Source organism: Plectropomus leopardus, chromosome 1 (assembly GCF_026936395.1).
Source record: "Plectropomus leopardus strain MGB_pleo_1.0 chromosome 1, ASM2693639v1, whole genome shotgun sequence".
Taxonomy (NCBI): Eukaryota; Metazoa; Chordata; class Actinopteri; order Perciformes; family Serranidae; genus Plectropomus; species Plectropomus leopardus.
Window position 1 is genome coordinate 21766509 of NC_142176.1, and position 23820 is coordinate 21790328.

The 23820-nt window shown below is 35.3% G+C and overlaps 1 protein-coding gene across 1 annotated transcript in view; it reads left to right on the forward strand.

Annotated features, from left to right (window-relative positions):
• Positions 1–23820, forward strand: part of dhx38 (DEAH (Asp-Glu-Ala-His) box polypeptide 38) — a 65467-nt gene that overhangs the window by 15234 nt on the left and 26413 nt on the right. The window contains exons 20-26 of the mRNA XM_088077688.1: positions 1491–1699; positions 3864–4018; positions 5418–5573; positions 5916–6050; positions 6551–6676; positions 6774–6869; positions 8134–8255. Of these exons, the coding sequence (XP_087933814.1) occupies positions 1491–1699; positions 3864–4018; positions 5418–5573; positions 5916–6050; positions 6551–6676; positions 6774–6869; positions 8134–8255 (999 nt within the window). The remainder of the gene's footprint in view (positions 1–1490; positions 1700–3863; positions 4019–5417; positions 5574–5915; positions 6051–6550; positions 6677–6773; positions 6870–8133; positions 8256–23820) is intronic.

Consider the following 23820-nt stretch of genomic DNA (forward strand, 5'->3'; position numbering starts at 1 on the left):
CCCGTAAGTGATTGGTATCGATCAGCAGAGGAGAGCGTCATGGTTTCAAATATTGGAGCTTTGAAGGGCTGTAGTGAACTTTATCAACACTTTAGGAAAAATTAGAACTAGAGAGTTAAAACAGTAGAAGTGATGGAAGGGAGGAGTGTATTTTTCCCGCTTTGATGGTCAAGCACCACACCCCTTTGTCACAGGAGTTATAACTCCAGTGAAGTTGAAGGGTTTTGGGCTTTTTGAGAGTCAAGAGACTTTGAGTGAAACAAAGCCTGATAGGCTGTCAGTCGGGATCTTATCTCAGCCACCTGAGGTGTCAGAAGATGATCAAGCTGTTCGTTGGGAGAGAAAGAAGGAGAAAACAAACATAAAAACCGACCGAGGCCAGTCACCGGATTTGCAAGTGTAACCGAGCTGACTGTCCAGCAACCTCACATAGGCCACACTGCAACTTTTCCAGAGGGAACCTTTTCCCTGGCATCAATCCTTCCTGTGCTTTATGGGTTTGGTGCTCTTAAATGATAGGGAAACATGGGAAGTGTTAGACCTAAGTTAGGCTCTCTCATCAATACAATTATAGGCCATTCTGTAATCAGGCCTCTTCTTTATCTTTTCCTTCAATGTTTTATGGGATACAGTAGGTTGCCTCTCTGCTGTTGATCGATGCTTGACATTGACTTTTCTTTAATTTTAATTTCTCATCTGTTTGATCATCTTGCACAATTTCATTGCACCTGATCAAGTCCAGGTGTCACATCTAATTCAGTTCCTCACTGGTTTTCATCCCCTCATTTTTACTGTTGCTGCATTAGTTTGTTGTTTATTTAGTCATTTTATTCACTTTGTGTCTTTGCTGTGTTCAATGTTCAATTTTTTATCTATACTTATTCTTAAACTCATTCATTGGTAGTCTTTTCGGAGTAGTTTTGCTGTGTAGTGAGTAGTTTAATAAACCTTTCATTTATAAAGACACTTGATCTTGTGATGTGTGTGTGTATAATGTCGTGTCCCTGTACACCTGGAAAAAAAACTCCAAAAACCTTCAAATTATGAGACTAGATTGATCAATGAGGCAAAAAGGGCTATCAGCCTTTCTATTTTAATGGGTGGTGCTCAGAGGTTTTTAAATTCTATTTCTAAATGTAAACTTATTGTTCCTGATAGCCAAAGTTGAGCCCCATTACTCCACTTCATCTTTGTACCAATTCATATTTTTCTGAGTCATAATTTTGCATTCTGAGTTATAGTTATATAGTTTGGTATTGATTTATTGATTAATTAATAATTTAAATTAATTGTTGATTGAGTAATGAATCCCCAACTTAATCCACTACAAAGTCATAATTTCCTGCTTTTTCCTTTGCAGATGATCCACATCTTACTGCTTATTTAGGATCCCGCTGACATCTACAAATACCTGCACACTTTTCTTGTTTACGAAAATCTGGTTTTAATCTGTACCATGTTTCTCTCTTTATCCTCCTGCTTTTGTCCAGGCTTTACACTCAGAGTGCCTATAAGAATGAGATGCTGACTACCACCATACCAGAGATCCAGAGGACCAACCTGGCCAACGTAGTCCTGCTGTTGAAGTCTCTGGGTGTTCAGGATTTGCTTCTCTTCCACTTCATGGATCCACCTCCTGAGGACAACATGCTCAACTCCATGTACCAGCTCTGGATTTTAGGAGCTCTGGACAACACAGGTAGGTGGTGTACAGGGGCTGGAATTACTGGAGGCATATCATTATCATATCATGCTGATATGGTACTTTTTGTTTTCTAAATATTTACATGAAATTGACTTTGCCAATAGATTTTTAATATGCTGAGTATTTTATGTTTGTGAGAGCTAATTATGTCCCCAATGAAAGATTTTGGCAATATGTGCTGTATCTATTAAAATGTTGTTAGGTCTAAAAGAAAAGCAAACTTGATCAGTTCACCTCTGTCTTTTGGGATTGTCAAGCTGGCAGCGTGAAAAACATTTATTACAATAACCTACATTCAGTTTTGTATGCATCTGAACAAAGTCTAAACTGATTACATTATTTTGTCGTCAACATACAAGGTCCATCTTCAGGAAACTGACAGACTTAAATGTTTGGCAAAATCCTTCAATGTGCATTTAAATTAGGGCTGCATCTAACAGTTGTTTTCATTATTGATTAATCTACTGATTGTATTTTCAATTTATCTATTAATTGTTTACTCTATAAAATGTCAGTAAATTTGGAAAAATTCCCATCACTAATTCCAGAGCTTAAGGTTATGTGTTCAAATGTCTTGTTTTGTCTAAAACTCAAAGATATTCAGATAGTTTGCTGTCACAGAGAAAAAAAGAGAAAAGGCAAATATTCACATTAGAGAATAGAGCTGCAACAATCAATCGTTTAGCTGTCAGTTATCAAATTATTTGCTAACTAATTTTGATTTCAGTTTGAGTAATTTTAATAAAAAATTTAAAAATCAAATTTCAACTTCTGAAATGTGCTTGTGGATTCTGGTTACTTTTCTCTTTCATGGTAGTAAACATTTTAGGATGTCGTCTCAGGCTTTTGAAATACTGATTGACATTTTTCACCAATTTTCTCACATATGATAGACTAAACAAATATAAATTAATCATGAAAATAATCATTACATTAATCAGGAATGAAAATAATTGTTAGTTGCAGCCCATTTGAGAGGCTGGAACAGATACTTTGTATGTGTATAGACAAATTGATTAATCAAATAATTGTTGCAGATCTAAATCAAACATTAATGACTGAACAAAAAAAACTCAAACACTTGTAATTAACTTCAAGGCCTTTATTTGTCCCCAAAAAGCAGTTGGTTTTGCTGCAGTCACAATGCTGCAACACAGGGCTAGACACACAAGATAAATCCACACATGCATAGCAGCAAAAAAGAGACAACAAGACATAAATACAGGGGTATACTTTTTACTGTAGAAAAGGGGTTTTTGGTTGGGTGTTTGCTGATGCCACCTGTACTTTACTGAATTGATTAAAAATAGTACTAATGATGTAATGCTGTGTATCCTAACTATATTTATATCAGTTTTCTTTTCCTTGCCTCTAGTCACAGGCCTTTCAATACCTCGATCAGTCTTATATACAGAGAACACAAGCAATATTAAATCATCCCCCTTTTGAGATGAAGATGAAGCTGTGACAGAGAATTGTGGGTATTTCAAGATCATATTTTCCCCTCATTGCTGGTTTGAGCTCCCTCATAGTGAAGCTGACACCACAAACACAGGCGTGAGACTTACTGTTTAAAGGATGCTACAGTGATGCTGCAGACACAGCAAATAGGCCTGGAGGAGGCAGTTGTGCAGTTTAGCCAGTGAAGTAATTGCCTAGTAACTGATCCTGTGTTTGATTTGACTGGTCAGGTCTCATTTCTGTCTCATCCTTAGCCAGATTCCAGGGGATTTAGGGATTTCGGGATGAGGGGGGACTTTTGATGATTCCGTGTATGGTGTGTTAACAGCAGATTATCTCTGATTAAGGCTTACCTGCCCCAAACTGGCTGCTCCGCTTCTCTGCTTTTCCTCCTCATAAGCTTCTTAGACTCTGTCGTCTAATCATTTAAATCAGCACTGGCAAAGTTTTTGATCTCGCTCTCTTTTTTTTTTCTGAACAAGTATTCTCAACTGTCAACAGTTCATCCTCGTCTCTCATGGTGATAGACAAATAAGTGTCACGTTCTGCTGGCTTCCTTCTCACGCCAGCAGGCTGTTAATGGAAAAGAAGCTTATCACTGGTCTTTTACTCGTTCCTCCTACATTCTTCACGACTCATGTACTTTGATAATCTTCACTACTGGCCTGTTAACTGTGCTCTCTTTTTTTCATTTCAGGTGCTTTGACACCGACGGGGCGTCTGATGGTAGAGTTTCCTCTCGACCCTGCCCTCTCCAAGATGCTCATTGTATCCTGCGACATGGGCTGCAGTGCTGACATCCTCATCATTGTCTCCATGCTGTCAGTGCCGGCCATCTTCTACAGACCAAAAGTACGTCACATTTTATACAGTGTCACTAACTACATTCACATGCACACAGACACTCCACTATTATTCTGAATATATCAATATTCTGAATTTTATACGGGTCATGCAGACAGCATATTAGGTTTGGATACTCTGAATTAGTATTTTCAGTATTTTCTGATGAAGACGTGGGATGTTGATATGAGTTGGGTTTTAGGAGCATTCTTTTCATATGGCCTCTTGTCTGTTTATGGTCTGCTCTTTATATTGTCATGAAAGGTTTTTGGATATGCTCAAATCTCTTAACGTGCCCTTCACAATAGGGTGACTTAAAAGAATAAAAGAGGGAGGCTGTAATTGCACAATTAAATGAGTCCACCATCAGTGAAAAAAAATCAAAAAATGTTTTGATGCAAAGAAGCAAAATAGCACAATCAGTCATGTTAGGGCAACATTATTGAAGTATGCACGCTGCATGTAAACAGGAATTTCAGTGAAATATTCATTTTCATTACTCATGTAATACAACTTAGGTGTATTGTCTTTTTTGAAATAAGGGCATAAAAAAAGAATATTTTGTGCCTATAGATGTAGTCAGTCAAGATAGACAACTGCTTATTGTCATAGTTCATGTCTTTGCCATTTTACAGTACAGGTTTGTACAATGAGATGTAACATGTAGTTTCTTAGTGATAAATCACACATACTTTTAATGAATTTTGGTGTGTTAAAGTGGCTATAATCTATAGGTTATATTAACAATGGGTCACATGATTACTTGTATGTGAAGGGGGTCACTTGAAGTGATGAACCGAGAGAGTATTATCCCAGGAATCTGCAGCTCCCTTAAGCTCTATGGAGCTATTTTGTATTTTCAGCTGATTGTTATGGTTTTTCAGCATGCAGATCTCATGTTTTACTTAACTGTCATAGTGTAGTTTTTGGTGGTAGCAGGCTGTTTTTAGTGAAAACGCAATAACAGATAGGCAGTCAGACAGGCTGACTAAACTAGCTGGTAAACAGTGGAGCATGTAGCAGCTTAAAGGCAGGTGTCTCCCTCAAGAATAAGTGGAAACCAAAAACAGAGATAAAAAGAGAGTAAATAATGGACTTACACTCACCAGGTGACCAGAAACTCAACTCCAAATGAATGATAATGTCATTCCATAACTACTGGATGTATAAGCGATAATGTTATATCAGTTTAACATTAACAAGGTTTTTTTTTTTTTATTTATGTTGTGTTCATGGCTTCTTTTTTTAGCTTCACAGCCTGTAATGTTTTAGTGATTTTGAATATTGTTTTTAACAGCTGTCACTATTAAATGCATAAAAAAGCTTGTTCACAATATTTTGGCATGAGGAAAAACAACCCCAAAAAATCGTATTGATGCAAGAAGGCTCAATCTGTGTGTCTCTGCAGGGTCGTGAGGAGGAGAGTGACCAGGTGAGGGAGAAGTTCTCAGTCCCAGAGAGTGACCACCTCACCTACCTTAATGTTTACATGCAGTGGAAGAACAACAATTACTCCAGCATCTGGTGCAATGAGCACTTCATCCACACCAAGGCCATGCGCAAGGTCAGACTCCTAATTTTTGCCTGTTCTCTTATTTAACACTGCCATCCAGTTTCACACAAATACCAGCACATCAAGATGGTAATGTGGAAATCTCAGTTTAAACTGTTTTCTTGCTTTTAATTTGGTGTTTGATTATGTGTCATATGTGATTAACGTCCTGTGCGACCTAGTTAGTGTCCTGCTGATTTTTAATGTAGTGGTTAGCTGATTACACTGACAAAATGATAAAATTACATTTTTTTTACATGACATCAGTGCTATATTTCCCCCTTGATTGCAAGCCAGCAGGATGGACTTGTTTTCTATGTGGTTCCACTTCTAATAAATATTGTTTTTGTGCAGGTGCGTGAAGTGCGCTCCCAATTAAAGGACATCATGGTGCAACAGAGGATGAACCTGATTTCCTGTGGATCAGACTGGGACATCATCAGAAAGTGCATCTGTGCTGCATATTTCCACCAGGCTGCAAAGCTCAAAGTACTTCCTCCACTCATTTTTTTATTCTCTTTTTTTTTCAGTGAATATGTTACGCCTAGTGGCAACTGGTTGTGGCAGATTTATAGCAGCATAATTACAGAGTGGTGAAATATCCCTTCTGGCTTCACATTATACACTGCTAAAATCTGAAAGGGAATTTGTAGTTATGACTGTATAATCAAGGTTCTCCATTTGACTTATGAGTAGGTGGCTAACCCAGGCAATTGTAGCACAGTTGGATATACTTCAAATTTATTTTCCTGCTGTCTGAGCCAGGTGGAGAAGCAAATTAGCCCATATGACCTGATTTGCTCTGACCTTAAGGTGCTCCTGTAGATGCAGGCGGCAGGTGCAAACACACACACACACACACACACACACACACACACACACACACACACACACACACACACACACACACGCACGCACTTAGATCAACACAGACAGAAATTCTCAGCTGCACATTTTAATTTGTTATTTATGCCTGTGTTTGCTCCCAGGGCATTGGTGAATATGTGAACGTGAGGACAGGCATGCCATGTCACCTCCATCCTACCAGCTCACTGTTCGGTATGGGCTACACTCCTGACTACATCATCTACCACGAGCTCGTCATGACCACCAAGGTAAAAAGTCTGTTAGCTAGAGAAGTCGGCCAGCATGAAAACAATCAGTGATATATGGTATGCATTGCTGATGATAAACTTGTGCTTTGTTTTGCAGGAGTACATGCAGTGTGTGACTGCAGTGGATGGAGAGTGGCTGGCAGAACTTGGACCCATGTTTTATAGCATCAAACATGCAGGAAAGAGTAGACAGGTAAGAAAATACAAGGCTGGTACCTACGAAACACAATTTGGGTTAATTCATTACAGAACCAGGAATGTCCACATATATCTGTGCTTTTATTCTGATTTCATAATTTGGGCTTTGTCCTTTAAGACCCACAAACACCAAACCGACATCAAAGAACTACTGGTGACAAAGGCTGTCTGTTTCTTTCCTAAACATATTGCAGAGACTACAGCTTTTGGGACATACATTTGTGCCTGCATGAGAGGAAATACAATACCATACAGTACTTAATTGTCATTGTACAGATGTATAGTGAAATTTTAGTGCATACTCTCTTAGAGGGAGAGGGTAAAAAATACAAGATAAAAGTTAAAAAAAAGACAGCAAATATTATCACAGAACAACAGTAATAAATAATCAATAAATTGCACTAAGTCTTGATAATTGCACTCTGCCCAATATTATAATCATACCTAGTGTTTAACAGAGTTCAGTTCTTTGAGTGAACAAAGCCACTACATACGTGCACATCATCAATCATTCTTCATTAAAAAATAACTCTCCATAGCATCCGGCATTATCTGGTAATCTGTATTTGTTATTCAAAAAATGATAACTGGAAAACTCACAGGTTGGACTAAAGAAGTTAGATAGCTAGTTAGCACATTAACACAACCGGATGTTCAATATTAACCATAAACGATTTCAAACTATTTCTGCTGAAGAGCTCAATGACTAAAAACACATAATCTTACCTAACATAATACATTTGGGAAACACAGCTATGAAGACCACATCTATAGTGCATTGTGTGGGCATCTGTAGTGAATTATAATGCATTATAAATGTGATTTATAATGAATTATAAGTATCAAGTGTCTTATGGCTGCACTTCACTAGATATAAACCAGCATGAACCAAGTTTTTTCAGTCTCATGCCCTCTTCACTTCAGTCATTTGTTTTCCTTTTACTTAGGTTTCACACCTTGTGCGTTGAACTGCCAATCAGAGTGATTCCACTCACCAATAAACTAGCTGCTGAGTCGACATGCCCGACTAGTGCCAACAGTGTAGGACACTGCCAAAACTAGGGCCACAGACAATCCGACATGGCCAACAGATGACGTGTCAGGGCCCTTGAACCAGTGGTTTCTAACAATTTTGGCTTGTAATCTGTTAGAAAGAAAAATAGATTGTCACTGGTCGCACAGGTCCATTGGCCATTTAACTAAAAAGTGATGTTTATCTTCCAGGGTACATCCCTCATATGTGTATGTTGCTCTTTCAGGAGAACCGTCGACGTGCCAAGGAGGAGATCAGCAACATGGAGGAGGAGATGTCCATGGCTGAGGAGCAGCTGCGGGCCCGTCGAGAGGAGCAAGAGAGGAAGAACAACACTGGCAGTCTTAAGTAAGTTGCCAACCACCTCTTCTTCTTTTGCCTCCTCATCACACATGGGTCCTCATCTAACAATAGTTCCCCATGGCCCTCATTTTCCATACGCAGTCAAGATAGAAACATTTAATTTACCTACCTCACCACCAATCCATATCTTCAACCCCTCCCCCTCTCCCTCTTCTCCTCTCTCACTCTCTCTATTCCACCTCTCTCACTCTTCATGATGAGCTTTTCTCACCTCTGGTCCCTCCAGACGAGACAAAAAGAAATAATATTGACTCCTGGCTGACCCCCATTACTGCAGCAATTTAAATTGTGCCATAGCAGAGCAGAGAAAGGAGGGGAATGTTCAATTTCAAATTAGACCAAAAAATTAATTTCACACCCATCCACAGGCTTTACAGAGAGAAATAAGGTTGTAAAGACAGATAAAAAAAAGAAGAAGTTTATTATTAATTAATCAGTCGGTTTATCTGTCTGAGTTTGCGTGACCACGTCTATAACAGATCAGTTGAAAATAATCACACTTGAGGTATAGGATTAAGAATTAGATTTAGGCAGAGGAAGCTGGATGTGTGATAATGAATGTTGCTAACTCTCCTGGGCTCTTGTCTGCCTTTGTCCTTGCAAGCGTCTTCCCTATGAGTTCAATGTGACCAAGATGAAGCATTTCTTTGGCCACACCCTCATGTGCTGGCTACTTATCACCTTTCTCCCTGCTCACCAGCTCAGTGATGTGAACTAGTAAATGGCCCAGTCATTAGTTTTGTGTTTAAAAGTGGAAGTGTGAGTGAGTATATGATGACATACTACATACTATATAAGCATACAATACCATGACTTTTTTGTCATGCTTTGCGATGGCAAACTGTAGTTTGACTTTTTTTTATTGATTTTCGACCACATGCTAAAGTAAGACATTTTTTTCATGATTTTCATCGAAATGCTATCAACTTGTTTTCATGATTTTTGACAACATACTATACTATGCCGTTTTGTTGTCACTTTTGATGACATACTATATAACATTTTTCATGATTATTGATAACATAGTGCACAATGACATTTTTCATGATTTTCGCTGATATACTATATTATTATAGTATTTACTTGATTTTTGACAGTAAACTATAGCGTTTTTATGATGATTTTCGTAGACATACTTTATTATAATGTCTTTTCATGTTTGATTGACATACTGAAGTATGGCTTTTTTTCCTCATTTTTGACGACATAGTGTACTAAAATCTTTTTTTATTATCTTTGACAACATAACATACAAAGACATTTTTTAATGATTTCTGAAGGCACTAAACTTTGACAATTTTTCAGGAGTCTTGCCGACAAACTATACTATGACGTTTTTTTCATGATTTTCAACAACAAAACATACCATGGGGTTTTGGTGCAATTTGGTGCAAATTTTGATGACATTCTATAATATGGGGTTTCTGTGCCATTTTTGATGACATACTTTACTTTGACGTTTTTGTGCCATTTTTATGACATACTCTAATATGATGTATTGTTGCCATTTGGTGCCATTTTTGAGGGCATGCTATACTACCACGTACTGGTGCCATTTTTGACGACATACAATAATATGGCATGTCGAAAAAATGACCCAAAAAGCAATACTATAGAATGGCAAAAAATGTCAAAGAATAACATGTCCCAAAAACAGCTGAAAACTGCATAAAATAGTGTGCCGAGACACGCCATGGCAAAGAATGTTGCAAAAAATAGCCAAAGACACCATAATAAAGCATATAAAAAAAATGACCTAAAAAGCAATAGTATAGTATGGCTAAAAATGACATGTCCCAAAAACAGCTGAAAACTGAAGAAAACTGCATAAAATAGTGTGCCAAGACAAGCCATGGCATAGAGTGTTGCAAAAATGGCCAAAAACACCATAATATGGCATGTCGAAAAAATAACCCAAAAAGCAATACTATTTTATGGCGAAAAATGTCAAAAAATGACATTCCTTAAATCAGCTCAAAAATGCATAATAGTGTGCCAAGACACACAATGGCATGGAATGTTCCAAAAAGTGCATAAAAACACCATAATATGGCATGTTGAAAAAATTACCCAAAAACAAATACTACAGTATGGTGAAAAATGACATCCCAAAAACAGCTGGAAAAAACTGAAAACTACATACTACATACTACGTGTGGCAAGACACGCCATAGAATGGAATGTTGACAAACCGACCAAAAACACCATAATATGGCAATTCGAAAAAATAACCCAAAAAGAAATACTATAGTTTGGCAAAAAATGTCAAAAAATGACATGTCCCAAAAACAGCTGAAAACTGCAAATAACTGCAAAAAAACTGTGCCAAGACACGCCATGGCGTGGACTGTTGCAAAAATGGCCAAAAACACCATAATGTGGCATGTCGAATAAATGACCCTATATTGTGGCGAAAAATGTCAAAAAATGACATTCCCTAAAAAAGCTGAAAACTGCATAAAATAGCATGCCGAAACATGCCATGGCACGGAATGAATATTTTCTGTCGAAAAAATGACCCAAAGAGCAATACTGTAGTATGGTGAAAATTTTCAAAAAAAGACATTTCAAAAAAACAGTTGTAAACTGCATAAAATAGTGTGCCAAGACACGCAATGGCATGGAATGTTGCAAAAACGGCAAAAAAAACCCCTATAATATGACATATCGAAAAAATGACCCGAAAAGCAATACGATACTATGGCACAAAATATCAAAAAATGACATTTCCCAAAAGCAGCTCAGAACTGCTGAAAACTGCATAAAATAGCGTACCGAGATACGCCATGTCATGGAAAGTTGCTAAAATGGCCCAAAACACCATAATATGGTATGTATAAAAATTGATCCAAAAAGCAATACGAAGGAATTCCAAAAAATTTCAAAATACGACATTTCCCAAAAACAGCTCAAACCTGCTGATAACTGCATTAAATAGCATTCCAAGATATGCCATGGCATAGAATGTTGGAAAGAAAAACTTCATAATATGGCATGTCGAGAAAATGACCCAAAAAGCAATAGTATAGTATGGCTAAAAATGTCGAAAAGTTACATGTTCCCAAAACAGCTGAAAGCTGCATAAAAAAGTGTGCCGAGACATGCCATAGCAGGGAATGTAGAAAAAATGGCCAAAAAAAACGTAATTTGGCATGTCGAAAAAATGGCCTGAAAAGCAATACTATAGAATGATGACAAATGTCAAAAAATGACATCTCCCTAAAACAGCTGAAAAAAGCTGAAAAAGGCATAAAATAGAATGCTGAGATGGTAAAGAATGTTAAAAAAAAATGGCAAAAAACTAGTACTAGTAAAGAAAAAACAAACAGTATACAGTGTTAAAAAAGACATCCATAAACGGCCCGAAAACAAATAGACTGGTATATTGAAAAATATGACCAAAAAAGAAAGACTATAGTATGGCAAAAAATGTCAAAATTTAACACGCCCAAAAAAGAGCTTAAAACCACTTAGAATAGCATGTCCAGGCATGCTATAGTATACAGTGTTGAAAAAAAATCCAAAAACGAACAAAAAAACCCATGAAAAATAGAATGTTGAAAAAATGACGAAAATGTCAAAATTTGACATGTTCTAAAAACAGCTGAAAACCACTTAGAATAGCATGTAGAGGCATGTTATAGTATACAGTGTTGAAAAAACATCCAAAAATGGCCAGAAAACCCCACAAAATAGCATGTTGAAAAAATGATGAAAAAAGCAAGGCTATAGTATGGCAAAAATATCAAAATTTGACATGTTCTAAAAACAGCTGAAAACCACTTAGAATAGCATGTAGAGGCATGTTATAGTATACAGTGTTGAAATAACATCCCAAAACGGCCAAAAACCCCACAAAATAGCATGTTGAAAAAATGACGAAAAAAAAAGCAAGGCTATAGTATGGCAAAAATGTCAAAATTTGACATGTTCTAAAAACAGCTGAAAACCACTTACAATAACATCTAGAGGCATGTTATAGTATACAGTGTTGGAAAAACATTTAAAAACGGCCAAAAACTCCTTAAAATAGCATGTTGAAAAAATGATGAAAAAAGCAAGGCTATAGTATGGTGAAAATGTCAAAATTTTACATGTTCTATAAATAGCTGAAAACCACTTAGAATAGCATGTAGAGGCATGTTATAGTATACAGTGTTGAAACGACATCCAAAAACATCCATAAAACCCATAAAATATCATGTTGATAAAATGACAAAAAAAAGCAAGGCTATAGTATGGCAAAAATGTCAAAATTTGACATGTTCTAAAAACAGCTGAAAACCACTTAGAATAGCATGTAGAGGCATGTTATAGTATACAGTGTTGAAAAAACATCCCAAAACGGCCAAAAACCCCACAAAATAGCATGTTGAAAAAATGACGAAAAAAGCAAGGCTATAGTATGGCAAAAATGTCAAACTTTGACATGTTCTAAAAACAGCTGAAAACCACTTAGAATAGCATGTAGAGGCATGTTATAGTATACAGTGTTGAAAAAACATCCAGAAATGGCCAAAAACCCCACAAAATAGCATGTTGAAAAAATGACGAAAAAAGCAAGGCTATAGTATGGCGAAAATGTCAAAATTTGACATGCTCTAAAAACAGCTGAAAACCACCTAAAATAGCATGTAGAGGCATGTTATAGTATACAGTGTTGAAAAAACATCCCAAAACGGCCAAAACCCCCACAAAATAGCATGTTGAAAAAATGACCAAAAAAAAGCAAGGCTATAGTATGGCGAAAATGTCAAAATTTGACATGTTCTAAAAACAGCTGAAAACCACTTAGAATAGCATGTAGAGGCATGTTATAGTATACAGTGTTGAAAAAACATCCCAAAACAGCCAAAAACCCCACAAAATAGCATGTTGAAAAAATGACGAAAAAAGCAAGGCTATAGTATGGCAAAAATGTCAAAATTTGATGTGTTCTAAAAACAGCTGAAAACCACTTAGAATAGCATGTAGAGGCATGTTATAATATACAGTGTTGAAAAAACATCCCAAAACAGCCAAAAATCCCACAAAATAGCATGTTGAAGAAATGACGAAAAAAGCAAGGCTATAGTATGGCAAAAATGTCAAAATTTGATGTGTTCTAAAAACAGCTTAAAACCACTTAGAATAGCATGTAGAGGCATGTTATAATATACAGTGTTGGAAAAACATCCAAAAACGGCCAAAAACCCCACAAAATAGCATGTTGAAAAAATGACTAAAAAAGCAAGGCTATAGTATGGCAAAAATGTCAAAATTTGACATGCTCTAAAAACAGGTGAAAACCACCTAAAATAGCATGTAGAGGCATGTTATAGTATACAGTGTTGAAAAAACATCTCAAAACGGCCAAAAACCCCACAAAATAGCATGTTGAAAAAATTACCAAAAAAAAAGCAAGGCTATAGTATGGCAAAAATGTCAAAATTTGACATGTTCTAAAAACAGCTGAAAACCACTTAGAATAGCATGTAGAGGCATGTTATAATATACAGTGTTGGAAAAACATCCAAAAACGGCCAAAAACCCCACAAAATAGCATGTTGAAAAAATTACCAAAAAAAAAGCAAGGCTATAGTATGGCAAAAATGTCAAAATTTGACATGTTCTAAAAACAGCTGAAAACCACTTAGAATAGCATGTAGAGGCATGTTATAATATACAGTGTTGGAAAAACATCCAAAAACGGCCAAAAACCCCACAAAATAGCATGTTGAAAAAATGACTAAAAAAGCAAGGCTATAGTATGGCAAAAATGTCAAAATTTGACATGTTCTAAAAACAGCTGAAAACCACTTAGAATAACATGTAGAGGCATGTTATAGTATACAGTGTTGGAAAAACATCCCAAAAACGGCCAAAACCCCACAAAATAGCATGTTGAAAAATGACCAAAAAAAGCAAGGCTATAGTATGGCAAAAATGTCAAAATTTCACATGTTCTAAAAACAGCCGAAAACCACTCAGGATAGCATGTAGAGGCATGTTATAGTATACAGTGTTGAAAAAACATCCAGAAATGGCCAAAAACCCCACAAAATAGCATGTTGAAAAAAATGAAAAAAAAAGCAAGGCTATAGTATGGCAAAATGTCAAAATTTGACATGTTCTAAAAACAGCTGAAAACCACTTAGGATAGCATGTAGAGGCATGTTATAGTATACAGTGTTGAAAAAACATCCAGAAATGGCCAAAACCCCCACAAAATAGCATGTTGAAAAATGACGAAAAACGCAAGGCTATAGTATGGCAAAATGTCAAAATTTGACATGTTCTAAAAACAGTGAAAACCACTAGAATAGCATGTAGAGGCATGTTATAGTATACAGTGTTGAAAAAACATCCAGAAATGGCCAAAACACCCACAAAATAGCATGTTGAAAAATGACCAAAAAAAAATGTCAAAATTTGACATGTTCTAAAAATAATAGCATGTAGAGGCATGTTATAGTATACAGTGTTAAAAACATCCAAAACGCCAAAAAACAAAATAGCATGTTGAAAAATGACCATGAAAACATGTTCTAAAACAGCTGAAAACCACTTAGAATAGCATGTAGAGGCATGTTATAGTATACAGTGTTGAAAAAACATCCAAAAACGGACAAAAACCCAAAAAATAGCATGTTGAAAAAATGACGGGAAAAAAAGCAAGGCTATAGAATGGCAAAAATGTCAATATTTGACATGTTCTAAAAACAGCTGAAAACCACTTAGAATAGCATGTAGAGGCATGTTATAGTATACAGTGTTGAAATAACATCCCAAAACGGCCAAAAACCCCATAAAATAGCATGTTGAAAAAATGACCAAAAAAAAAAGCAAGGCTATAGTATGGCAAAAATGTCAAAATTTGACATGTTCTAAAAACAGCTGAAAACCACTTAGAATAGCATGTAGAGGCATGTTATAGTATACAGTGTTGGAAAAACATCCAAAAACGGCCAAAAACCCCACAAAATAGCATGTTGAAAAAATGACGAAAAAAGCAAGGCTATAGTATGGCAAAAATGTCAAAATTTGACATGTTCTAAAAACAGCTGAAAACCACTTAGAATAACATGTAGACTTAGACTTAGACTTAGACGACTTTATTGATCCCGGAGGGAAATTTAGTTGTCACAGCAGCTTGGCACGTAAGACATACAGAGACATACACAGAAAAATAAGGAGAATAATAGAAGATAGAAATAAACATAAATATATAAAAATAGAATAAATAGAATGTTGAGGTAGTGCAAAAGAGTACTGAGGTAGTGCAAATGCAGTGGTAAGGTGCAATCTGATGATGGCAAGGATACACATGAGCATGGTAATGATGACAGCAGAATAGGGGCAATATTTAGAGGTGTACATATAATACTAATGATGGTAATAACATCAGTTTGAAGGCATCGCACACATAATAGTAGTGATAGTATTAATAATAGTAGTAATAATAATAATAATAGTAGTAATAATATCCATAATACTAATATTCATAATAGTATCAGCAACATGACATTAGCACTTGACATTTTTATGTCTGATGACCAATGTTATGTATAATATAATATAAGTATATGTAGAGGCATGTTATAGTATACAGTGTTGAAAAAACATCCAAAAACGGACAAAAACCCAAAAAATAGCATGTTGAAAAAATGACGGGAAAAAAGCAAGGCTATAGAATGGCAAAAATGTCAATATTTGACATGTTCTAAAAACAGCTGAAAACCACTTAGAATAGCATGTAGAGGCATGTTATAGTATACAGTGTTGAAATAACATCCCAAAACGGCCAAAAACCCCATAAAATAGCATGTTGAAAAAATGACCAAAAAAAAAAGCAAGGCTATAGTATGGCAAAAATGTCAAAATTTGACATGTTCTAAAAACAGCTGAAAACCACTTAGAATAGCATGTAGAGGCATGTTATAGTATACAGTGTTGAAATAACATCCAAAATGGCCAAAACCCACAAAATAGCATGTTGAAAAAATGACGAAAAAAAAGAAAGGCTATAGTATGGCGAAAATGTCAAAATTTGACATGTTCTAAAAACAGCTGAAAACCACTTAGAATAGCATGTGGAGGCATGTTATAGTATACAGTGTTGAAATAACATCCCAAAACGGCCAAAAACCCCACAAAATAGCATGTTGAAAAAATGACGAAAAAAAAAGCAAGACTATAGTATGGCAAAAATGTCAAAATTTGACATGTTCTAAAAACAGCTGAAAACCACTTAGAATAGCATGTAGAGGCATGTTATAGTATACAGTGTTGAAAAACATCCCAAAATGGCCAAAACCCCACAAAATAAATTTTTGAAAAAATGACAAAAAAAAAAAGCAAGGCTATAGTATGGCGAAAATGTCAAAATTTGACATGTTCTAAAAACAGCTGAAAACCACTAAGAATAGCATGTAAAGGCATGTTATAGTATACAGTGTTGAAAAACATCCCAAAATGGCCAAAAACCCATTAAATAGCATGTTGAAAAAATGACCAAAAAAGCAAGGCTATAGTATGGCAAAAATGTCAAAATTTGACATGTTCTAAAAACAGCTGAAAAGCACTTAGAATAGCATGTAGAGGCATGTTATAGCATACAGTGTTGAAATGACATCCCAAAACGGCCAAAACCCCACAAAATAGCATGTTGAAAAATGACAAAAAAAAAGCAAGGCTATAGTATGGCAAAATGTCAAAATTTGACATGTTCTAAAAACAGCTGAAAACCACTTAGAATAGCATGTAGAGGCATGTTATAGTATACAGTGTTGAAATAACATCCAAAAACGGCCAAAAACCCCACAAAATAGCATGTTGAAAAAATGACAGAAAAAAAAGCAAGGCTATAGTATGGCAAAAATGTCAAAATTTGACGTGTTCTAAAAACAGCTGAAAACCACTTAGAATAGCATGTAGAGGCATGTTGAAAAAACATCTCAAAATGGCCAAAAACCCACAAAATAGCAAGTTGAAAAATGATGAAAAAAGCAAGGCTATAGTATGGCGAAAATGTCAAAATTTGACATGTTCTAAAAACAGCTGAAAACCACTTAGAATAGCATGTAGAGGCATGTTATAGTATACAGTGTTGAAAAAACATCCCAAAACGGCCAAAAACCCCACAAAATAGCATGTTGAAAAATGACCAAAAAAAAGCAAGGCTATAGTATGGCAAAAATGTCAAAATTTGACATGTTCTAAAACAGCTGAAAACCACTTAGAATAGCATGTAGAGGCATGTTATAGTATACAGTGTTGAAATAACATCCAAAACGGCCAAAAACCCACAAAATAGCATGTTGAAAAATGACGGAAAAAAGCAAGGCTATAGTATGGCGAAAATGTCAAAATTTGACATGTTCTAAAAACAGCTGAAAACCACTTAGAATAGCATGTAGAGGCATGTTATAGTATACAGTGTTGAAAAAACATCCCAAAACGGCCAAAAACCCCACAAAATAGCATGTTGAAAAATGACCAAAAAAAAGCAAGGCTATAGTATGGCAAAAATGTCAAAATTTGACATGTTCTAAAAACAGCTGAAAACCACTTAGAATAGCATGTAGAGGCATGTTATAGTATACAGTGTTGAAAAAACATCCAGAAATGGCCAAAAACCCCACAAAATAGCATGTTGAAAAAATGACGAAAAAAAAAAGCAAGGCTATAGTATGGCGAAAATGTCAAAATTTGACATGTTCTAAAAACAGCTGAAAACCACTTAGAATAGCATGTAGAGGCATGTTATAGTATACAGTGTTGGAAAAACATCCAAAAACGGCCAAAAATCCCACAAAATAGCATGTTGAAAAAATGACTAAAAAAGCAAGGCTATAGTATGGCAAAAATGTCAAAATTTGACATGTTCTAAAAACAGCTGAAAACCACTTAGAATAGCATGTAGAGGCATGTTTTCGTATACAGTGTTGGAAAAACATCCAAAAACGGCCAAAAACCCCACAAAATAGCATGTTGAAAAAATGACGAAAAAAGCAAGGCTATAGTATGGCGAAAATGTCAAAATTTGACATGTTCTAAAAACAGCTGAAAACCACTTAGAATAGCATGTAGAGGCATGTTATAGTATACAGTGTTGAAAAAACATCCCAAAACGGCCAAAAACCCCACAAAATAGCATGTTGAAAAATGACCAAAAAAAAGCAAGGCTATAGTATGGCAAAAATGTCAAAATTTGACATGTTCTAAAAACAGCTGAAAACCACTTAGAATAGCATGTAGAGGCATGTTATAGTATACAGTGTTGAAATAACATCCAAAAACGGCCAAAAACCCCACAAAATAGCATGTTGAAAAAATGACGAAAAAAAAAGCAAGGCTATAGTATGGCGAAAATGTCAAAATTTGACATGTTCTAAAAACAGCTGAAAACCACTTAGAATAGCATGTAGAGGCATGTTATAGTATACAGTGTTGAAAAAACATCCCAAAACGGCCAAAAACCCCACAAAATAGCATGTTGAAAAATGACCAAAAAAAAGCAAGGCTATAGTATGGCAAAATGTCAAAATTTGACATGTTCTAAAAACAGCTGAAAACCACTTAGAATAGCATGTAGAGGCATGTTATAGTATACAGTGTTGAAAAAACATCTCAAAATGGCCAAAACCCCCACAAAATAGCATGTTGAAAAAATGACGAAAAAAGCAAGGCTATAGTATGGCGAAAATGTCAAAATTTGACATGCTCTAAAAACAGGTGAAAACCACCTAAAATAGCATGTAGAGGCATGTTATAGTATACAGTGTTGAAATAACATCCAAAAACGGCCCAAAACCCCACAAAATAGCATGTTGAAAAATGACCAAAAAAAAGCAAGGCTATAGTATGGCAAAAATGTCAAAATTTGACATGTTCTAAAAACAGCTGAAAACCACTTAGAATAGCATGTAGAGGCATGTTATAGTATACAGTGTTGAAAAAACATCTCAAAATGGCCAAAACCCCCACAAAATAGCATGTTGAAAAAATGACGAAAAAAGCAAGGCTATAGTATGGCAAAAATGTCAAAATTTGACATGTTCTAAAAACAGCTGAAAACCACTTAGAATAGCATGTAGAGGCATGTTATAGTATACAGTGTTGAAAAACATCCAAAAACGGCCAAAAACCCCACAAAATAGCATGTTGAAAAATGACCAAAAAAAAGCAAGGCTATAGTATGGCAAAAATGTCAAAATTTGACATGTTCTAAAAACAGCTGAAAACCACTTAGAATAGCATGTAGAGGCATGTTATAGTATACAGTGTTGAAATAACATCCAAAAACGGCCAAAAACCCCACAAAATAGCATGTTGAAAAAATGACGAAAAAAAAAGCAAGGCTATAGTATGGCAAAAATGTCAAAATTTGACATGTTCTAAAAACAGCTGAAAACCACTTAGAATAGCATGTAGAGGCATGTTATAGTATACAGTGTTGAAAAAACATCCAAAAACGGCCAAAAACCCCACAAAATAGCATGTTGAAAAAATGACGAAAAAAAAAGCAAGGCTATAGTATGGCAAAAATGTCAAAATTTGACATGTTCTAAAAACAGCTGAAAACCACTTAGAATAGCATGTAGAGGCATGTTATAGTATACAGTGTTGAAATAACATCCCAAAACGGCCAAAACCCCACAAAATAGCATGTTGAAAAATGACCAAAAAAAAAGCAAGGCTATAGTATGGCAAAATGTCAAAATTTGACATGTTCTAAAAACAGCTGAAAACCACTTAGAATAGCATGTAGAGGCATGTTATAGTATACAGTGTTGAAATAACATCCAAAACGGCAAAAAACCCCACAAAAAAGCATGTTGAAAAATGACGAAAAAAAAAGCAAGGCTATAGTATGGCGAAAATGTCAAAATTTGACATGTTCTAAAAACAGCTGAAAACCACTTAGAATAGCATGTAGAGGCATGTTATAGTATACAGTGTTGAAATAACATCCCAAAACGGCCAAAAACCCCACAAAATAGCATGTTGAAAAATGACCAAAAAAAAGCAAGGCTATAGTATGGCAAAAATGTCAAAATTTGACATGTTCTAAAAACAGCTGAAAACCACTTAGAATAGCATGTAGAGGCATGTTATAGTATACAGTGTTGAAAAAACATCCAAAAACGGCCAAAAACCCCACAAAATAGCATGTTGAAAAAATGACCAAAAAAAAAGCAAGGCTATAGTATGGCAAATATGTCAAAATTTGACGTGTTCTAAAAACAGCTGAAAACCACTTAGAATAGCATGTAGAGGCATGTTATAGTATACAGTGTTGAAATAACATCCAAAATGGCCAAAACCCCACAAAATAACATGTTGAAAAATGACTAAAAAAGCAAGGCTATAGTATGGCAAAATGTCAAAATTTGACATGTTCTAAAAACAGCTGAAAACCACTTAGAATAGCATGTAGAGGCATGTTATAGTATACAGTGTTGAAAAACATCCCAAAACGGCCAAAAACCCCACAAAATAGCATGGTGAAAAATGACGAAAAAAAGCAAGGTTATAGTATGGCGAAAATGTCAAAATTTGACATGTTCTAAAAACAGCTGAAAACCACTTAGAATAGCATGTAGAGGCATGTTATAGTATACAGTGTTGAAAAAACATCCCAAAACGGCCAAAAACCCCACAAAATAGCATGTTGAAAAATGACCAAAAAAAAGCAAGGCTATAGTATGGCAAAAATGTCAAAATTTGACATGTTCTAAAAACAGCTGAAAACCACTTAGAATAGCATGTAGAGGCATGTTATAGTATACAGTGTTGAAAAAACATCCCAAAACGGCCAAAAACCCCACAAAATAGCATGTTGAAAAAATGACCAAAAAAAAGCAAAATGTCAAAATTTGACATGTTCTAAAAACAGCTGAAAACCACTTAGAATAGCATGTAGAGGCATGTTATAGTATACAGTGTTGAAATAACATCCAAAAACGGCCAAAAACCCCACAAAATAGCATGTTGAAAAATGACGAAAAAAAAAGCAAGGCTATAGTATGGCAAAAATGTCAAAATTTGACATGTTCTAAAAACAGCTGAAAACCACTTAGAATAGCATGTAGAGGCATGTTATAGTATACAGTGTTGAAATAACATCCCAAAACGGCCAAAAACCCCACAAAATAGCATGTTGAAAAATGACGAAAAAAAAGCAAGGCTATAGAATGGCAAAAATGTCAAAATTTGACATGTTCTAAAAACAGCTGAAAACCACTTAGAATAGCATGTAGAGGCATGTTATAGTATACAGTGTTGAAATAACATCCAAAATCGGCCAAAAACCCCACAAAATAGCATGTTGAAAAAGGACAAAAAAAAAGCAAGGCTATAGTATGGCAAAAATGTCAAAATTTGACATGTTCTAAAAACAGCTGAAAACCACTTAGAATAGCATGTAGAGGCATGTTATAGTATACAGTGTTGAAAAAACATCCCAAAACGGCCAAAAACCCCACAAAATAGCATGTTGAAAAATGACCAAAAAAAAGCAAGGCTATAGTATGGCAAAAATGTCAAAATTTGACATGTTCTAAAAACAGCTGAAAACCACTTAGAATAGCATGTAGAGGCATGTTATAGTATACAGTGTTGAAATAACATCCAAAAATGGCCAAAAACCCATAAAATATCATGTTGATAAAATGACAAAAAAAAGCAAGGCTATAGTATGGCGAAAATGTCAAAATTTGACGTGTTCTAAAAACAGCTGAAAACCACTTAGAATAGCATGTAGAGGCATGTTATAGTATACAGTGTTGAAATAACATCCAAAAACGGCCCAAAACCCCACAAAATAGCATGTTGAAAAATGACCAAAAAAGCAAGGCTATAGTATGGCAAAAATGTCAAAATTTGACATGTTCTAAAAACAGCTGAAAACCATTTAGAATAGCATGTAGAGGCATGTTATAGTATACAGTGTTGAAATAACATCCAAAACGGCCAAAAGCCCCACAATATAGCATGGTGAAAAGTGGCCAAAAAAAAGCAAGGCTATAGTATGGCAAAAATGTCAAAATTTGACATGTTCTAAAAACAGCTGAAAACCACTTAGAATAGCATGTAGAGGCATGTTATAGTATACAGTGTTGAAAAAACATCCCAAAACGGCCAAAAACCCCACAAAATAGCATGTTGAAAAAATGACGAAAAAAAAGCAAGGCTATAGTATGGCGAAAATGTCAAAATTTGACATGTTCTAAAAACAGCTGAAAACCACTTAGAATAGCATGTAGAGGCATGTTATAGTATACAGTGTTGAAATAACATCCAAAAACGGCCAAAAACCCCACAAAATAGCATGTTGAAAAAATGACGAAAAAAAAGCAAGGCTATAGTATGGCGAAAATGTCAAAATTTGACATGTTCTAAAAACAGCTGAAAACCACTTAGAATAGCATGTAGAGGCATGTTATAGTATACAGTGTTGAAATAACATCCAAAATGGCCAAAACCCCAACAAAATAGCATGTTGAAAAAATGACAAAAAAAGCAAGGCTATAGTATGGCGAAAATGTCAAAATTTGACATGTTCTAAAAACAGCTGAAAACCACTTAGAATAGCATGTAGAGGCATGTTATAGTATACAGTGTTGAAAAAACATCCCAAAACGGCCAAAAACCCCACAAAATAGCATGTTGAAAAATGACCAAAAAAGCAAGGCTATAGTATGGCAAAAATGTCAAAATTTGACATGTTCTAAAAACAGCTGAAAACCACTTAGAATAGCATGTAGAGGCATGTTATAGTATACAGTGTTGAAATAACATCCAAAAACGGCCAAACCCCCACAAAATAGCATGTTGAAAAATGACCAAAAAAAGCAAGGCTATAGTATGGCAAAATGTCAAAATTTGACATGTTCTAAAACAGCTGAAAACCACTTAGAATAGCATGTAGAGGCATGTTATAGTATACAGTGTTGAAATAACATCCAAAAACGGCCAAAAACCCCACAAAATAGCATGTTGAAAAAATGACGAAAAAAAAAAGCAAGGCTATAGTATGGCAAAAATGTCAAAATTTGACATGTTCTAAAAACAGCTGAAAACCACTTAGAATAGCATGTAGAGGCATGTTATAGTATACAGTGTTGAAATAACATCCAAAAACGGCCAAAAACCCCACAAAATAGCATGTTGAAAAAATGACGAAAAAAAAGCAAGGCTATAGTATGGCAAAAATGTCAAAATTTGACATGTTCTAAAAACAGCTGAAAACCACTTAGAATAGCATGTAGAGGCATGTTATAGTATACAGTGTTGAAATAACATCCAAAAACGGCCAAAAACCCCACAAAATAGCATGTTGAAAAATGACCAAAAAAGCAAGGCTATAGTATGGCAAAATGTCAAAATTTGACATGTTCTAAAAAACAGCTGAAAACTACTTAGAATAGCATAAAGAGGCATGTTATAGTATACTGTGTTGAAATAACATCCAAAAACGGCCGAAAACCCCACAAAATAGCATGTTGAAAAAATGACGAAAAAAGCAAGGCTATAGTATGGCAAAAATGTCAAAATTTGACATGTT